Raw genomic sequence first — 14,135 nt, 5'->3', positions numbered from 1 at the left:
GGACCTTCTTTTGGTCATATTACCTTGGTAAACTATTATTTAATACATAAAACTCAAGATGAAAGCGATGATGACCTCAGAAGATCCGACCCAAAGTCCAAACAGGTGCTAAGATCAGATAGGATGCATTCAAGGGCTAATAAATTATCACACTGAGCAATATAGCTGCACACATGGTGAGTATCGGGTAAACTACAGCAAACTGATGTTTAACCCCATGGTTCTTCTGTACATTTTAATTCAGTGTCTTCCTGTAATTAAATCGTGCATATCATCTGTTTTAACATTATTAATCTATTCTACACTATAATGTTTATGTGGTGTTAACAGCTGTAATCCTGTCGAACTCAATAAACTGAATCTTGAATCAGTGGTCTGCATACATAAACAGGAAAAACCAGATGGGTGGTCAATTATTGGATCCTGGAAATAACAATCAAAACAATATTAGATACAGCCATACCATATTAGTTCATGTTTACTTCTTATTGCTGTGATGTTTGTTATTAATCACACACAGGTATAGAACCTAGGAATATAGTCATAACTCAGATGATAATTTTATGGTGTTTTATTCCCTTGTTGTTTTTTTGTGTGTGTGGATAGTTTGTCTGTTTTAAAACACTGTAGAAACAAATTCAAGTGCAACTCAAGTGTCGACAGACACTTCTGAACCGCAGACACTTGTTTGTGCTCAGCTCAGTACAATTTCCTCCAGGATTATTAAAGTATCTGTCTGTCTATCTATCTATCTATCTATCTATCTATCTATCTATCTATCTATCTATCTATCTATCTATCTATCTATCTATCTATCTATCTATCTATCTATCTATCTATCTATCTATCTATCTATCTATCTATCTATCTATCTATCTATCTATCTATCTATCTATCTATCTATCGCGGGCAGAGCTGATAAATGTCATAAATGTAGGGCCTAGCAGCTGATAGTTGATCAATTCTCAAAAAAATGTTTTCGGATATTCAGTATATTAACGTTCTAGAGATGACTTAGTCCCACTATGCCCACTGACAGCATGTTCTTCAGACTGTGCTGGGCTGTATATGTCTTTACAATATAAATGCTTCTAATTTGTTCAGTTGACTGCAGAGATTTCAGAGACAATCATTTCAAACTTGGATGCATGATGAATACCAATGAAATGTTGTTGTATTTTCTAGTCTGGTTGAAGTGACCTTTCATTAGAATCTGTGTCAGTCCGGTAATTTCTGTTGACGCCATGTAAGAGCATCCTTGTGTGTGGTGATAAGGTGTGTATGTCGTGAGTGTGGGAAGAGGGTGGTGTAAAATAGCTGGTGGGAGAGTAGACAGGGTGTCCGGCACCAAACCACCACCCAAAATAAACGCAGTCCTTGCGTCTCTCTGTGTGTTCGTCCAGTGGCAGACCTGTGGGCTCCCACAGCTCCTACAGCAGCAGAGGAGGAGGAGGAGGAGGAGGAGGAGGAGGAGGAGGAGGAGTCTGGGGCCAGGCGGCCTGTCACAGGAACAACATGTCATCAGCTTCATCACTCGCCTAATGGTTCTCCTCTGACATGGCAGATAAAGTGTTGCCCCACCAAGGCAGTGGTGTACTCTGCGCGCGCGCGCACACACACACACACACACACACACACACACACACACACACACACACACACACACACACACACACACACACACACACACACACACACACACACACATTTGCTGCCCATCCACTTACGGGCCAGCACTGGAGAGACTAGGAGGCCCCCTTATGAAAACATCCAGTGGCGTTGAAGATAATGTCTCGCCAGACCTCTGGTCTCACGCCAGGACGCCCTCAAAATAAGAGGTCTGTAGGAATCTCTGCATGGAAACACTGCCAGGGTCAGTAACATTAGCCAGTTAAAATATTTATCTGTTTTGAACTGATCCCAAACAAGGGATTGAGGAAAACATTCAGGGAAGTAGATTTGTTCACTTTCTTGGAGAGAATTAAATGAGAAGATCAACTCTGATGTCAACACCAAACACGAACATTCATCATAATTGCGCTGATGTCAATTCAATGGCGTCATCAGCTTAAGTCGTGCAAACCTGTGACGAGTGACGAAAGCTGGAACCAAGTTAAATGCATATTTTAATAATTTTCCACCGAGGTCATCCGCCTGGCGGACTGTTATCCGAGCAGTGGATTTCTCACTGTAGTAACGTACGGCTCTGAAGGCCCACAAGCTACAAGCTCGTCCTCCGTTTTTGAATCAACCTCTCTGGGGATATTTAACATTTTCCGTAATTTTTACGGCTTTGCATCCTTCGCATCATTGGCGTCACAAATGTTTATTCACGGCTTTGCAGTGACTTTGCATGTAGTCACATCATGCAAAAAATTGTCCTAAAGTCCTGTGTGTGTACACAGCATTAAGCATTTGTTAAATTTGAGGCTGTGGCCTGAGGGTGCTTAGTTTAGCTCCACAAACAAGACTGGCAATGAGAAACGGCTCCAGTTTTCACCTTAAGGTTAGTCAACTGTTGCTCGCGTCAGAAGAAATGAGACTAGTATAATTTTTTTTAACCGTTTCTTTTCATTTTCCAACTTAAAAAAAAAAAAAAATTCAGATCAATTTAGCGCCGACAGTTTAGCTTAGCACACAGGCCGGAAACACAGGCCTGGCTCAACCAGAAGATAAAATAAACTGTGCAGCAGCACCACAAAAGCTTACAAAATAAAAGGTATACTCATAAAAACAAAATTAAACACCCAGCAGTTTGCTGTCTGCTTCCTGTCTTTATGCTAAGTTTAGCTGAGTGCCCACTGGCTGCAGCTTTATATTTAGCACACAGGCATGAATCTCACACCTTAAGAGCGGCAGATGAAGTCAAAGAGCCACCTGAACTGCTCTCCTTGTCAACAGCGACCAGGGCAGTGCACGCCCATCTCCGTCGGCTGGACCTCTGGCTCCAGAGAGGGTGTAATCAAGCCTCGGTCTGCCCTCACAGCTCAGTCCACCAGCCCTTTGAAACTGCACTCAGCTACCCTTTCAATGAATTTTTTTTTTTTTTTCCCCCAAGGGTCACGTATTTATTTTCTTTCTCTCTCTTTGTGGCTCTGACTCTCACGCTCACCACTGGAGCCAGGCGAGCCGCTGTCTGCACTAGTTAGATCATTAATCACTCTTCTCCTCTCCTCTGTTCTGAGAAACAGTCACTAATTAATGGAAAGCACTTTATGACAGAACACAGAGGTTTCCTGGAAATTAACTATTAATCTAAGCTTCCATCACAGGTCTAATAGCATGCAATGGTAGCTATTATATATAGCTATATAATAGATGATGGAAAAGAGTGACGGCAGTAACGCAATGCTAGAAAAAAACAGCTACATATAAAATGTGTAAAACCTCATTAAAGTTAACGTCCACATTTGCCAAGTTAATAAATTACTACATTCCAGATTATTTAGGACACACATTGACAATTGTGGCTTTTGTGAAAGTGACAGTGTATCTACGGAGAAACTGAATGATCTGAATATGTCACAGCCCACAGAAATCAGGACATCTGGCCATTAATATTATCACAAGGAGGAAATTATGAACATGCCTGAGATGCTTAAACAGAAATTACACAAGGAAATCACCAAAAGATGTGGGTTCAAAGTAATATTCCAGACCAGGTGAACCACGCTTCTTCAATCGGTAGAGCTCATAGATAAAAAAATGATAGTTGCAGATGTGATGAAGATTAGAGTGTGGTTGGAATCACAGTGATTTGGTTTGGTGTTACCAAGTCCTTGTAGAAAAAAAAAATCAGTGATTTTAAAAAAAAACAAAAGTCATAATGATACCGATGTGATTCCAGAATCTAAAAGCTGGTTTTGTGGTCAAGGAGCCACATTACGAGGGTCAAACTATCATTGGAGCGTTGCTTTCAGGGGCCGCTGTGGACAGTTGTGCTGTTTGTCAGGTCATAAGTATCCTTATTCCTTCCAGAGTCATGTGAGCAATTCTTTTCGATTTGAGATCTTGTTACACTTAAAGGGCATTTTAGGCTTAACGCTCTCTTTTCTTAATCATCCAGTTAATCAGTTAATCTAAAACTGATTCCTCGAAAACACTTTCAGGAGAAAACATTTCCTTCCAGAGTGCATTCAGAAATCAGGCTGACATATTATTTTTGAGAGCGTGGTGTGGTATATGAGCTCTGGAGCTATAGGTTAGCTCTTTTGTGTTGTAGTTATTCAAGTTTGTTTTTTTGTTTTTTTCATTTTTTAAGTTCTGTTCCAGAATCATCCCCTCGATATTATAGCTCACTAGGTGATAAGCAGAACCATTCTCCGAAATCTTATTCTTGGGATCCTTATAAAACCGGGTCTGAGATCTGGTAAGGGCCGAGGTCATGGGACATGATAGTTTTACATTTGTTTACTTTATCAGTATTGTATTATGTTAAGACTTCCATTGGGGTGAACAGTATCTCAAAAAACAAGGAAGGAAATGGGATGAAAACAAAGGAAGAGGAAGGGAATCCAGTGTGATGGAAGCTGTCCCTCACTGATCCTCATCGGGCGCGAGTCCTCTGGATAGTGGCGCCATCGCTGCTGCTGTTGGCGGCACTCATTCAGGACTTGTTTATTTACTTATTTTAAAACAACCAAAAAGAATGAAGAACAGAGGGAGAACTGATGGAAGCTCTGATAGCAGCAGATCAGTTCAACTGTCACTGATGGGCCACCGTAGAAGTTCTGCTACCTCAGAAATGGAAAAAAATAAAATAAAATAAACCCATGAAATGGCAAATTATGCAATAATCGAACTTGTTTAAAGAAACCTGTAATTGTTGAGAATGAAAAAGTGTTTGGTTCTGTCCTCGTGCTTTAGAATACAATGTGATGCATTGGCCGTTCCATGTCAGGTTTTATATCTGTACCTCTTTTTTTTTTTTTGCCTTGTCAGTATTGATTTCATGACGTCTTCATGAAAATCATGGTTTTAAAGCCTGAAAAATCCAAAAATCTTCCCCAAGCCAAGCAGTCACCGAGAGACACCCAGAGATGTGGAAGCTTCCTGTTCTGTCAGCTCATTTCCTTTATCAATGGTCTTTAGTTTAAGGCACCTTTTTCTACTGAAGTAGAATGATAGATGTAGATGAGACGGCACAAGACGTGACAAACAGCATCCACACGGAGGGATTCGTCAAGTACATTCAGTGTGTCCAACCTTCTAAAGTCAGTAAGAATGCAGCCCATTCCTGTGTGCACCATGAATATGTATGGTTAATCTATCTTCAGAGCAGAGCATTCATCATTAATTTGACACGCACATCTGTCCTGTCGCTGGTTTGTCCTTGAATTACCTCTGATACGTGTACACACAAATGAAATATGTGTACAGTGTGCACTCGTTCCTTGCAGTTAATGCGTTCCCGGAACCACACAGATAACGAATTCCGCGATATAGCAACAAACTTTTTATTTTATTATTTACGGTAATTTAAACGTTTATGAACCCTCCCCATACTGATATTAAACCACTTTCTGTCTGTATTACCTTTTCCCACACTCTTATCGACTGTTTAAAGCACTTTTGTGTCTCAGGTAAGTCCGAGACTCACAGAACGTAGCACACTTTCGGATGCCGTCAGCCAATAGAATGCGCGTACGGTATCACATGACTGCCTACCAAATTTCCGTGATGAGGTGAAGTCGCGGGCATTGATGCGCGAATGCATGAAGACGCACTGCAGTGCGTTTCTCTAAATTGAGAATAGGACTACTGTAATGAATTTGCCCTGACACATAACTATTTCCTGTTGCCATGGTGGCAATGTGTTTGCCTTAGCTGGTAAAAGAAACGGTACACAACAAACCTTTCACATCTTCAAACTCATGGCCTTCATGATGTGGATTTAACAGACATGAGCTGAGATTTGTGAATGAAACTATTCTGAGATGCTCAAGACGTCCAGGTTCAAACGAGCTGGGGTCTGGTCTTGTGCTGAGGGCCGGGGGTTGGAGGAAGTCAGACTTTCTGGCTAACAGAGATGTTGCTTGGATCACAGTTCTTTGGTTGGATGCCACCCATCTCATTACAGACATACCCGTCAGATAGATACGAGGCTCTGACGTGTGTTTAATCATAACTTGTCTCAGATGGTTTCCGGAGTGTAACTCAAAAACCTTTTAACAATTTTCTCGTGAATATTACGTCAACATTTCCCACATAATGAAAAGGTGCCTTTTAATTCTTAGTCAGCCTTTAATTTATCTATTTCATGAATGTCAGTGGATGTACTGTAACTGGCACAATGCTGGATGGGTAGTGTGCTTTTTTTGGGGGGGTGGGTGCAACAGCACTTAATTCACACTAAAATGTCCTCCCTAGGGAAAAGGCAAGAGTGACATCAAAGCCTATGAAATAATCTCCATTGAATCAGCTCATAACTGTGGAACATTAACAGATTAACCTCCATGATTTAATGATTGCATCGGCAGTTTAATGACGTCTGTCTTCAGTCTGCAGTCGGTGATAAACAGGAGCAGATGAGTGGCTGGTGGGGGAACGGGGCAAGACGAGAAACAGAGATGGTCTGAGGATGTGTCTCTCTCTCTCTGTCTCTCTCTCTCTCTCTCTCTGTCTCTGTCCCTGTCTCTCTCTCTCTGTCTCTCTCTGTCTCTCAGTCAAACACTGCAGGAATTGTTCACAGCTGCCTTTTAAGGCCAAACTGGTAGTCGTGAACACTTTCATCATATTTTAACTAAAGGATGATGGTCTCTTGCTTTTTTCAAGATTTCAAATTAAAAATAAAAATAATTCATCAAGTGTCAAAGTGTTTGGTCCTGACATTAGCCACTCCTTCACTTCAATTTCCACTGTGAGGAGAGTGTGGATCAGTTTAGTTTGAGTCAAAACAAGGTCAGAACATCAGAGGCTATAAACACGAAGCGGACTACACCCACAGCCCTACCAAACACACGCACACAGCTCCCACTCTGTTTACACAGTGGAGGCTTAATGTTCAAGGGAACACGCTCTGCATCGAATGTAATTGCTTGTGATTCTGTCTCTGGACTTCAAAGACAGGGAGGGTTGTAGTTCAGGGGTCAAAGCCTTGCCTGTTGCCCAAATGCCCCCCAATTTCCTGTTTTGTCTAGCTCTGAGTGTAAAGGGCTCTAAAACCTGACAGCCATCTTCTGCTGGAGCCAATGAGACAAAAGGCTCCGCGTCGACGGATTCTTTCATCGGTTTCTATTTCAGATTTGATCGGTTTTGTTATTTCTGTAAGGTATTCTACTCTTACGATAGGTTTGGACTAAGTTGTAGCAGACAACGTTGCTCTAAAATCCTGGTAAATGGAATGCGGCTTTGAGTCCCTTAAGTCGTCTTCTCGGGATGAACCCTTTTTTACTGCCATGATAAACAAGAACCTCTCCTCTCCTCTTTCCCTCTTAAATCAGCAGCAAAGACATAGGCGTGAGCACGCAGCTCGATGTTTAAGGAGGTACTTCTCTAATCTGTGCTGTCCCTCGAGGTAAAGGTAGTGATGATGGGCAGTTGGTAAGAAAATGGACCATTTTCACATTACACGTCACACAACCCTTATTTTTTAAGGCTCTGAGTACATTTTCCACAGCTTTCAACGAGGAATAGTCCAAGACAAACTATTAAAATCCCCTATTTTTCATATCTGCCCAAAACATACAGTACATGTGTGAGTTTTGAAGGGATGAGGTAATGTTCGAGTACCCCCAGTGCTAAATTACACTGCAACATGGTCCCCCTCAAAGCCCACATCTGGGATTGGCCCTGACAACTAGATGCTGTGCTGCTCTAATTTTGGTTTACTTTGTTTATAACCCTATAATAGAGACAGTATAGGACCACAGGGCAGGAATGGAGGAGGGCAGGACAGACGCAAAGCAAAAGCACTCATTTTGAAAAAAACTTGTGGGGCTATTGATGTTTAGGAAACACGTAAATATAGGTAAAAGGAGCTGCTTTGATTCCTATATGTATGATTACAGCAAACCTTGTGCTTGCTTTGTTGTTTGGTTTCCTTTTGCAGAGAATCACACCACTGCTGTTGATTCCTCTCTGCACCAGAAGCCTGCAAGTTGGAGCTTGTTGAGTTGGGTAAACATGAACGTAACAATAATAGGAAATGTGTAATTATATTGGGAGCTGATCTGGGTTCAGCCAGCCCACTCACTCTGCCTGGAGTCTGAGCATGACTGTAATCACTGAGCATACTTCAACACTGGATAGATGGTACAAAATTACTATGGAGATGTGATCAAGTATTTTCCCTTGAGGCCGTGGACGGACACACAAATGTTGAATGTAGCCGTGAATGCTTGTCATCTCTTCAGACATGGAAATTAAACTGTCATCTTGATTCTGATTTGTTGGCTCCAACTATAAACCTCTTTTGTGAGTAGTTTCAGGGGACACTGAAAAAAGGATGTGGTGAAATCAAAAAGGTTGCAAGTAGATGATGATTCTCCTGTTAATTGATCCACTTAGAAGAAATCCTTCTTTAAGACTGAACTGTTTTCATCCTCCAGGAGGCTGTCGCACCCAAAGGACGGATGAAAAAAAATTCAGATGTCGAACAAAAACATGAAATATTTGTGAATTAATTATAAATCAAATCACTTTTCTGTGCACTGAACTTCAGGGATGTCAGTCATCAGTTTAGGAATCAGTTTCACCAGGAGAGAAAAAGCAAGACAGCCCCTGAAATGGTGAATGTCTTCCCATCCGGTGGTCACAAACATTCTCTCCTTAAAGGCTGGTTCTCTGGTTTCCTCGCTACTGGTGAGCTTGAGACAATTCTCGCAGCCCAGTCTCACATAAAAGTTTGCTGTCTCTCAGCACAGTCTCAATAACGTGGTGAAGATGACCAGGAGACCAGCCGCTACACACCGAGAGCTGGACATCAACCGGTCAGCGGGACCAACATCTGCTCCTGTGTGTGAGGAGGAAGAGGAGGAGCACTGCCTGAGGTCTACAGAAAGACATCCAGTAAGCCGTTGGTGTGCATGAAACAGACTCTCTGGCTCCACCACCAGCAAGCCGTTCTCTTCTCTAGTGAGAAGAGGTTCACGGTTGATTCTGGAGACCTACTATTGATGCCAATTACATCATAATCCCTAACAATGTGTCACAAAATACTTTAAAAAACAGACCCGGACATTTAAAACAAAAGTTTCTTATGTTAAATGGCACAAATACAGTATCGATGATTTATGTCATGGAACAAATGCAAATTAACCAAATAAACACACTAATCCTTGTTGCAAGTGAAAATGAAACTTCTTGAAAAACGTGACCTGCAGACACTGGAGGAACAGGTTTTTTTTGCAAAACAGTACAACTTTTGCAAAACAGTACAATTTTCTGTTAAACAATTTACAGCCAGCGTATTTTTGTTGCTCACAAACAATATCTCATCTCTGTATGAAATCTTACTGATGAACTAAATGACAGAAATAAACTTGACAAAAGTTGCAAAATTTGGTTGAAATGGGGATTTGTTTTTACTCTGTGAGAATTTTTAAAGGAAATCTGCAGGCAGAAATGTCATTAGATTGTGCAGCAACAAAGCTCAACATCCCCCTGAGAACAAATTAAATCTGAACCGTGACATTCTCCAAATAGGAAATATTCCATCTCATAATTAAGGACACCACCACCCCACAGCATCAAAATTGTAATGATAGAATTTCTTCCTAAATAACTTATGAGTACTATCTGTATATTCGATTCAGCATAAAAATACTGCTCCATCTGCTCTGCAGCATCAGAATCTCTTCATCTGCCTGCGCTCCTGTCTTCTTTGCTTCTTCTCGTTCACTTCCTCTGGTGCCGACGGGCTCTCTGCCATAAACCAGGGTCCCAGAAAGTTTACCCACAGCAGGTGCAGAGCACGGGCCGGAGCCTGACACAGAAAACACCACCAAACAGAGACACCATGAAGGCAAAAAAGAGAATCAATCAGAAAAAAAGAGGCTAACTGATTCCAAATAATCAAGGAAACGTGGCACAGAACTTCTCACCAGCAGCCAGAGATACCAGAAGTAGGAGGAGATGGTGCTGAGAACTTGCACAATGGCTGTGAGCAGGATGACATCCTTCAGGTGCCTAAAACCAGAAACCCACAAGAAAATTCATTCATTCATTATTTTTCTTGAAGACGAGATAATCCGTAATCGGGTCGTCTTCAACTGCTTATCTGAATCCAGGTCACGTGTTTACGCTGGAGCCTATCTCAGCTGACATTGTGCAAGAGGTGGGGTACACCCTGTACAAGTCGCCAGTTGATTGTAGGGCCACACAGACTGACATACACCCACTCACACACACCTATATATATATAAACCCCCCAGGGGGAATCAAACCAATCACCTTCTTGCTGAGAGGCCACCATTCTGCCAACGGTGGAAGTTTGGCTTGAAAAGATGGGGAACAGAATGCATTCAAGGATTCTTCTATTGAAAACCTGTTGGTGACTTATTTACTGTGTTCATCTGTTTTTAGTCTAAGAAGGAAAGCAAAACCTCAAAAGAATAGTTTCTTTGACACAGCAGTGACTTTAACATCCTGCAGCGCTCTATTGGCTTATCTGACAACAAATACAATTAATATGCAAAGACCACAGGACTAAAATACAGTACAGAGTTTTTTTTCTCTTTAATTTAGGAGACATTTTCAGCTTTGACTAATGTGGTGAGGCTTTGTACCCACAATATAGTCCATCATTAGAGGGTTCGGACTGACTGCATGTAGCCTGATAGGTGACACCCAGGGCAAAAAAACGACATCAAGTAATCATCATGAAAGCAAAGCAGCATTTGAAGGGGACCTTTAACAGATTGACTACATGCGTTTCTCTCTCTCTTTGCTTTTGATACCACTGGTGATCTACCTAAGCTCTGCTCTCTTGTTCTTGTGTAAAATAAGACATTGTTCCTCTTCGCTCTATGTTTGAATCCATGCATTCTGGAGCCGACTTACTCAGCCATCCCTTGCTCCATGTTTAAGTCTATTCCTCCGTCCAGGAGACTTCCATCCTCGGCAAACACTGCCTTAGCCATAGCAGACATGGAGCGGTAACTCCCAACATACACCGCCAGTGCAAAGAGGAGTAGCAGCTAAAAAGAAAATACAAGGGTTAGGACGGGAAAGGCATGGGGAGAGAGGAAATGATATCAGATATAGGGATTTTACATTTTAAAAACACTCACCCATGTCCAGATTGTAGATGAACTGTAGAAGATTAAAAAATTTACAGCAGCATATATTGCCTGCGGAGAAAGTGCGGTAATGATTTAATTCTCCTGCATAAAATTAGTTGGCATTTATGTGCGAGGTTAGATAATTACTAATAATTAGTAATTATTTATTTATTCATTCTGTGGAAATCACCTGATTCATCTAGATAACAGTTGTTAGTTGCAACATGATCCAGCAATAATTTGTCTATTAATTTTTACAAATATGTCAGCGTCATCACGGAAAGCAGTGAAACAAATGAAGTGTGGTTAGTTTTTTTCCCACTGGATTAACAACCAGAAGCAGACACACAAAAATGGATCGTCATGAAACTTGGTCCAACGACCACTATCAAAAATGTCTTGAAGTAAAATTGACGGCCTTGGCAGAAACTTGACAGAATAAATCGCTTTTTAAATATTTCACATTCGCATAAAGAGAAAAAAAGGTATCACAACAGTTAATGATTAAAATAATAAACGATTATTTCTACTGAGGTTATTCATCACAAACACCGAATCAGTGAGGCATCATAAACATGGTATCACTTGTTCCAAAACTGCAGTCTCCACCCACTGACATTAAAACATTTATTTTAACAACACATCACGGATCTTACATTAGCTCCGAGGATGACTCTTGTGTAGAACTTGAGCGTTGCCTCATTCTCCTCATAAATCTGCTTCTTTCCTTTCGTGCCAACTTTTCCTTTGGGCTGTTGGAAACACAGAAAGAGTTTCAGTAACATCCCGTCTTCCGTCTGATCAACAGTAAAGGCAGACACAAAGCACGCTAAGGCTGCGTGTCATTATGGTATGAGCTAGTGCAAACCTCCTGCTCACTGAAGGCAAGAAATGAATTTTGATATCTGACATTTATCCTATTACCAACAATTAATGAGAATTCACTTTCTGTCCCCCAGTGTCATGTTCATGAATTTTATTTTATCTTTTAAAAATCATTTGCATCAGTTTCTTGAATTGGCGGAAGGAAAACTAGATTGTTTTTAAATGTTGTTTTTATAAATGTTAAATCACACCAACACTACGTGACACATTTTAATAACAGTCCCAACTTTTTTAGTGAGGAAATGAATTAAATGCATATTTTCACGTTAGAAGTTTTCCAGAGATGTAAAAAAAAATGAAAACATCAATGCATTAACAGCAACTTTTGTTGTGGTGTACCCTGGGGCAACATTATTTATCTTTTTAAATTTATTATACTATTTTAACAAATAAAGCACAAACATAAGTGACAGAGTTACTCGATATTTGTATGCAGTCTGCACACATGGTAACTGTTAGGATGTTTCCAACAGCTGCTCAGCGCCTCCTGACTTTCCTCCAACTATTGTGGTCATGACATGCACTCATGTATACTTTATGGGGTTAATATCTGGTGAGATACCAAGCCATCACTGACAAGAAAAAAAAAGGCAATTATTTTATTTTAGAAACTTATCTCTGAGTATTATTTTGCAGGGTTGTTTTTTTGTGTATTAATTCTATTATTATGTTTTACTTTCAGCATCACCAGCCAGTAAACACCAGATGGAGAAAACACCATGCCTAATATTTGATCTCTTCTGTGTTTCTCAGTGGTGAGGAGACATTCTAGGATTAATATTCAACCTGATCTGTGAAGACAGAGCTCTGGTAGATCAATCCAGAGTGACTCCAACTTCAACAATTTCATCTCAAGTTTATATGTTTTGCTGACATTTTTAAATGAATGAAACCTTCAAACCCAGAAGAATAATAGCACTGTTATGAACACTATTATTCATCTGTGTACACAAACACATGAACGATGTGTTTTCACATTGCAAAGCTTTAACTCACCAACCCAGAAGCGTATCACTTCAATAAAATATTATGAGAGGAGTGTCGCAAACAAGTATTCCAATTGAATCGCATAAATATAAATCATGAGTATTTATTACATAAGGACTTTAATGTCAGCACAGCTGAACAGATTTACTACTACTAACACTGTCCTGGAAGGTCACGTTTGTCACTTTTTGGTTGTAATTGGTGTAGTTCAGGTTGTGTCAGGAGAAGTGAACCTGTGTGTGTGTGTGTGTGTGTGTGTGTGTGTGTGTGTGTGTGTGTGTGTGTGTGTGTGTGTGTGTGTGTGTGTGTGTGTGTGTGTGTGTGTGTGTGTGTGTGTGTGTGTGTGTGTGTGTGTGTGTGTGTGTGTGTGTGTGTGTGTGTGTGTGTGTGTGTGTGTGACCGTCTCACCGCCATCGGCTCCTTCTGTCCCGCTGCTCCCTCTCTGCCTGTCGGACATCAACGTGGGTGTGCTCCCGCTGAAGACATGCGAGGACTCCGGTAGGTCATACAGATGGTGCTATCCTTTATGATGCCTTCAATGTCTAGCTGAGCTGGCTTCACGTTTGCACCATTAATTACCACCAACACGGTAGAACTGCAAACAGACACGAAATGACAAAGAACTTTAAAGTACAGAATTATTATTTTTTTTGTACAGAAAACATTGTACAGAAAATGACACAAAACTTTAAATAAAAGTTACACAAAAAATTGCACTGACAATTTTTCCCGCTTGCAGCTCCATAATAGGAGGATGTTAGTTTTTTCTTTATCTTAAATTTGATCTTTTGCCGGACAGTAACTTAAACATGTTGGCTATCCACCTCCTCTCGAACCCTAATCCACATGTTCCTGCAAAGGATCCAGTTGTGGTCAAACAAACAATGGCGGCTACACACAAACCTCGTACCAACAGTATTTGACAGCGGGACTAACCTCTGCTCCTGTCCTTTTCGAGTTTACCAAATCAGTACAGAAGTCACTCACAGTATAGTAACACATCAGCATTTGGCATTTCTGTTAGTCCGCATATCCGGCGCG

The 14,135-nt window shown here is 40.9% G+C and overlaps 1 protein-coding gene across 1 annotated transcript; it reads right to left on the bottom strand.

The window, feature by feature from the left end:
• Positions 1-9,201: 9,201 nt before the first annotated feature.
• tmem208 (transmembrane protein 208) lies at positions 9,202-14,135 on the bottom strand. The gene is made up of 7 exons (XM_068317663.1): positions 14,031-14,135; positions 13,503-13,689; positions 11,879-11,974; positions 11,232-11,291; positions 11,002-11,138; positions 10,044-10,128; positions 9,202-9,925 (listed from the first exon to the last, which is right to left on the bottom strand). The coding sequence occupies exons 2-7, from the start codon at positions 13,506-13,508 to the stop codon at positions 9,788-9,790; spliced, it is 522 nt and encodes a 173-aa protein (XP_068173764.1). The 5' UTR covers positions 13,509-13,689; positions 14,031-14,135; the 3' UTR covers positions 9,202-9,787.

This window comes from Antennarius striatus, chromosome 1 (assembly GCF_040054535.1).
Source record: "Antennarius striatus isolate MH-2024 chromosome 1, ASM4005453v1, whole genome shotgun sequence".
Classification (NCBI taxonomy): domain Eukaryota; kingdom Metazoa; phylum Chordata; class Actinopteri; order Lophiiformes; family Antennariidae; genus Antennarius; species Antennarius striatus.
The sequence above is the reverse complement of the archived record's forward strand: the minus strand, read 5'-3'. Positions and strand labels throughout refer to the sequence as shown.

Bases quoted from the DNA above. Each gene is read 5' to 3' on its own strand.
- tmem208 (XM_068317663.1), bottom strand. The intron at 11,139-11,231 runs GTGAGTGTTTTT...TTTTCTTTTTAG, and splicing joins CATCTACAATCTGGACATGG to CTGCTACTCCTCTTTGCACT. The intron at 10,129-11,001 runs GTAAGTCGGCTC...TTCTGGTTTTAG, and splicing joins ATGGAGCAAGGGATGGCTGA to GCACCTGAAGGATGTCATCC.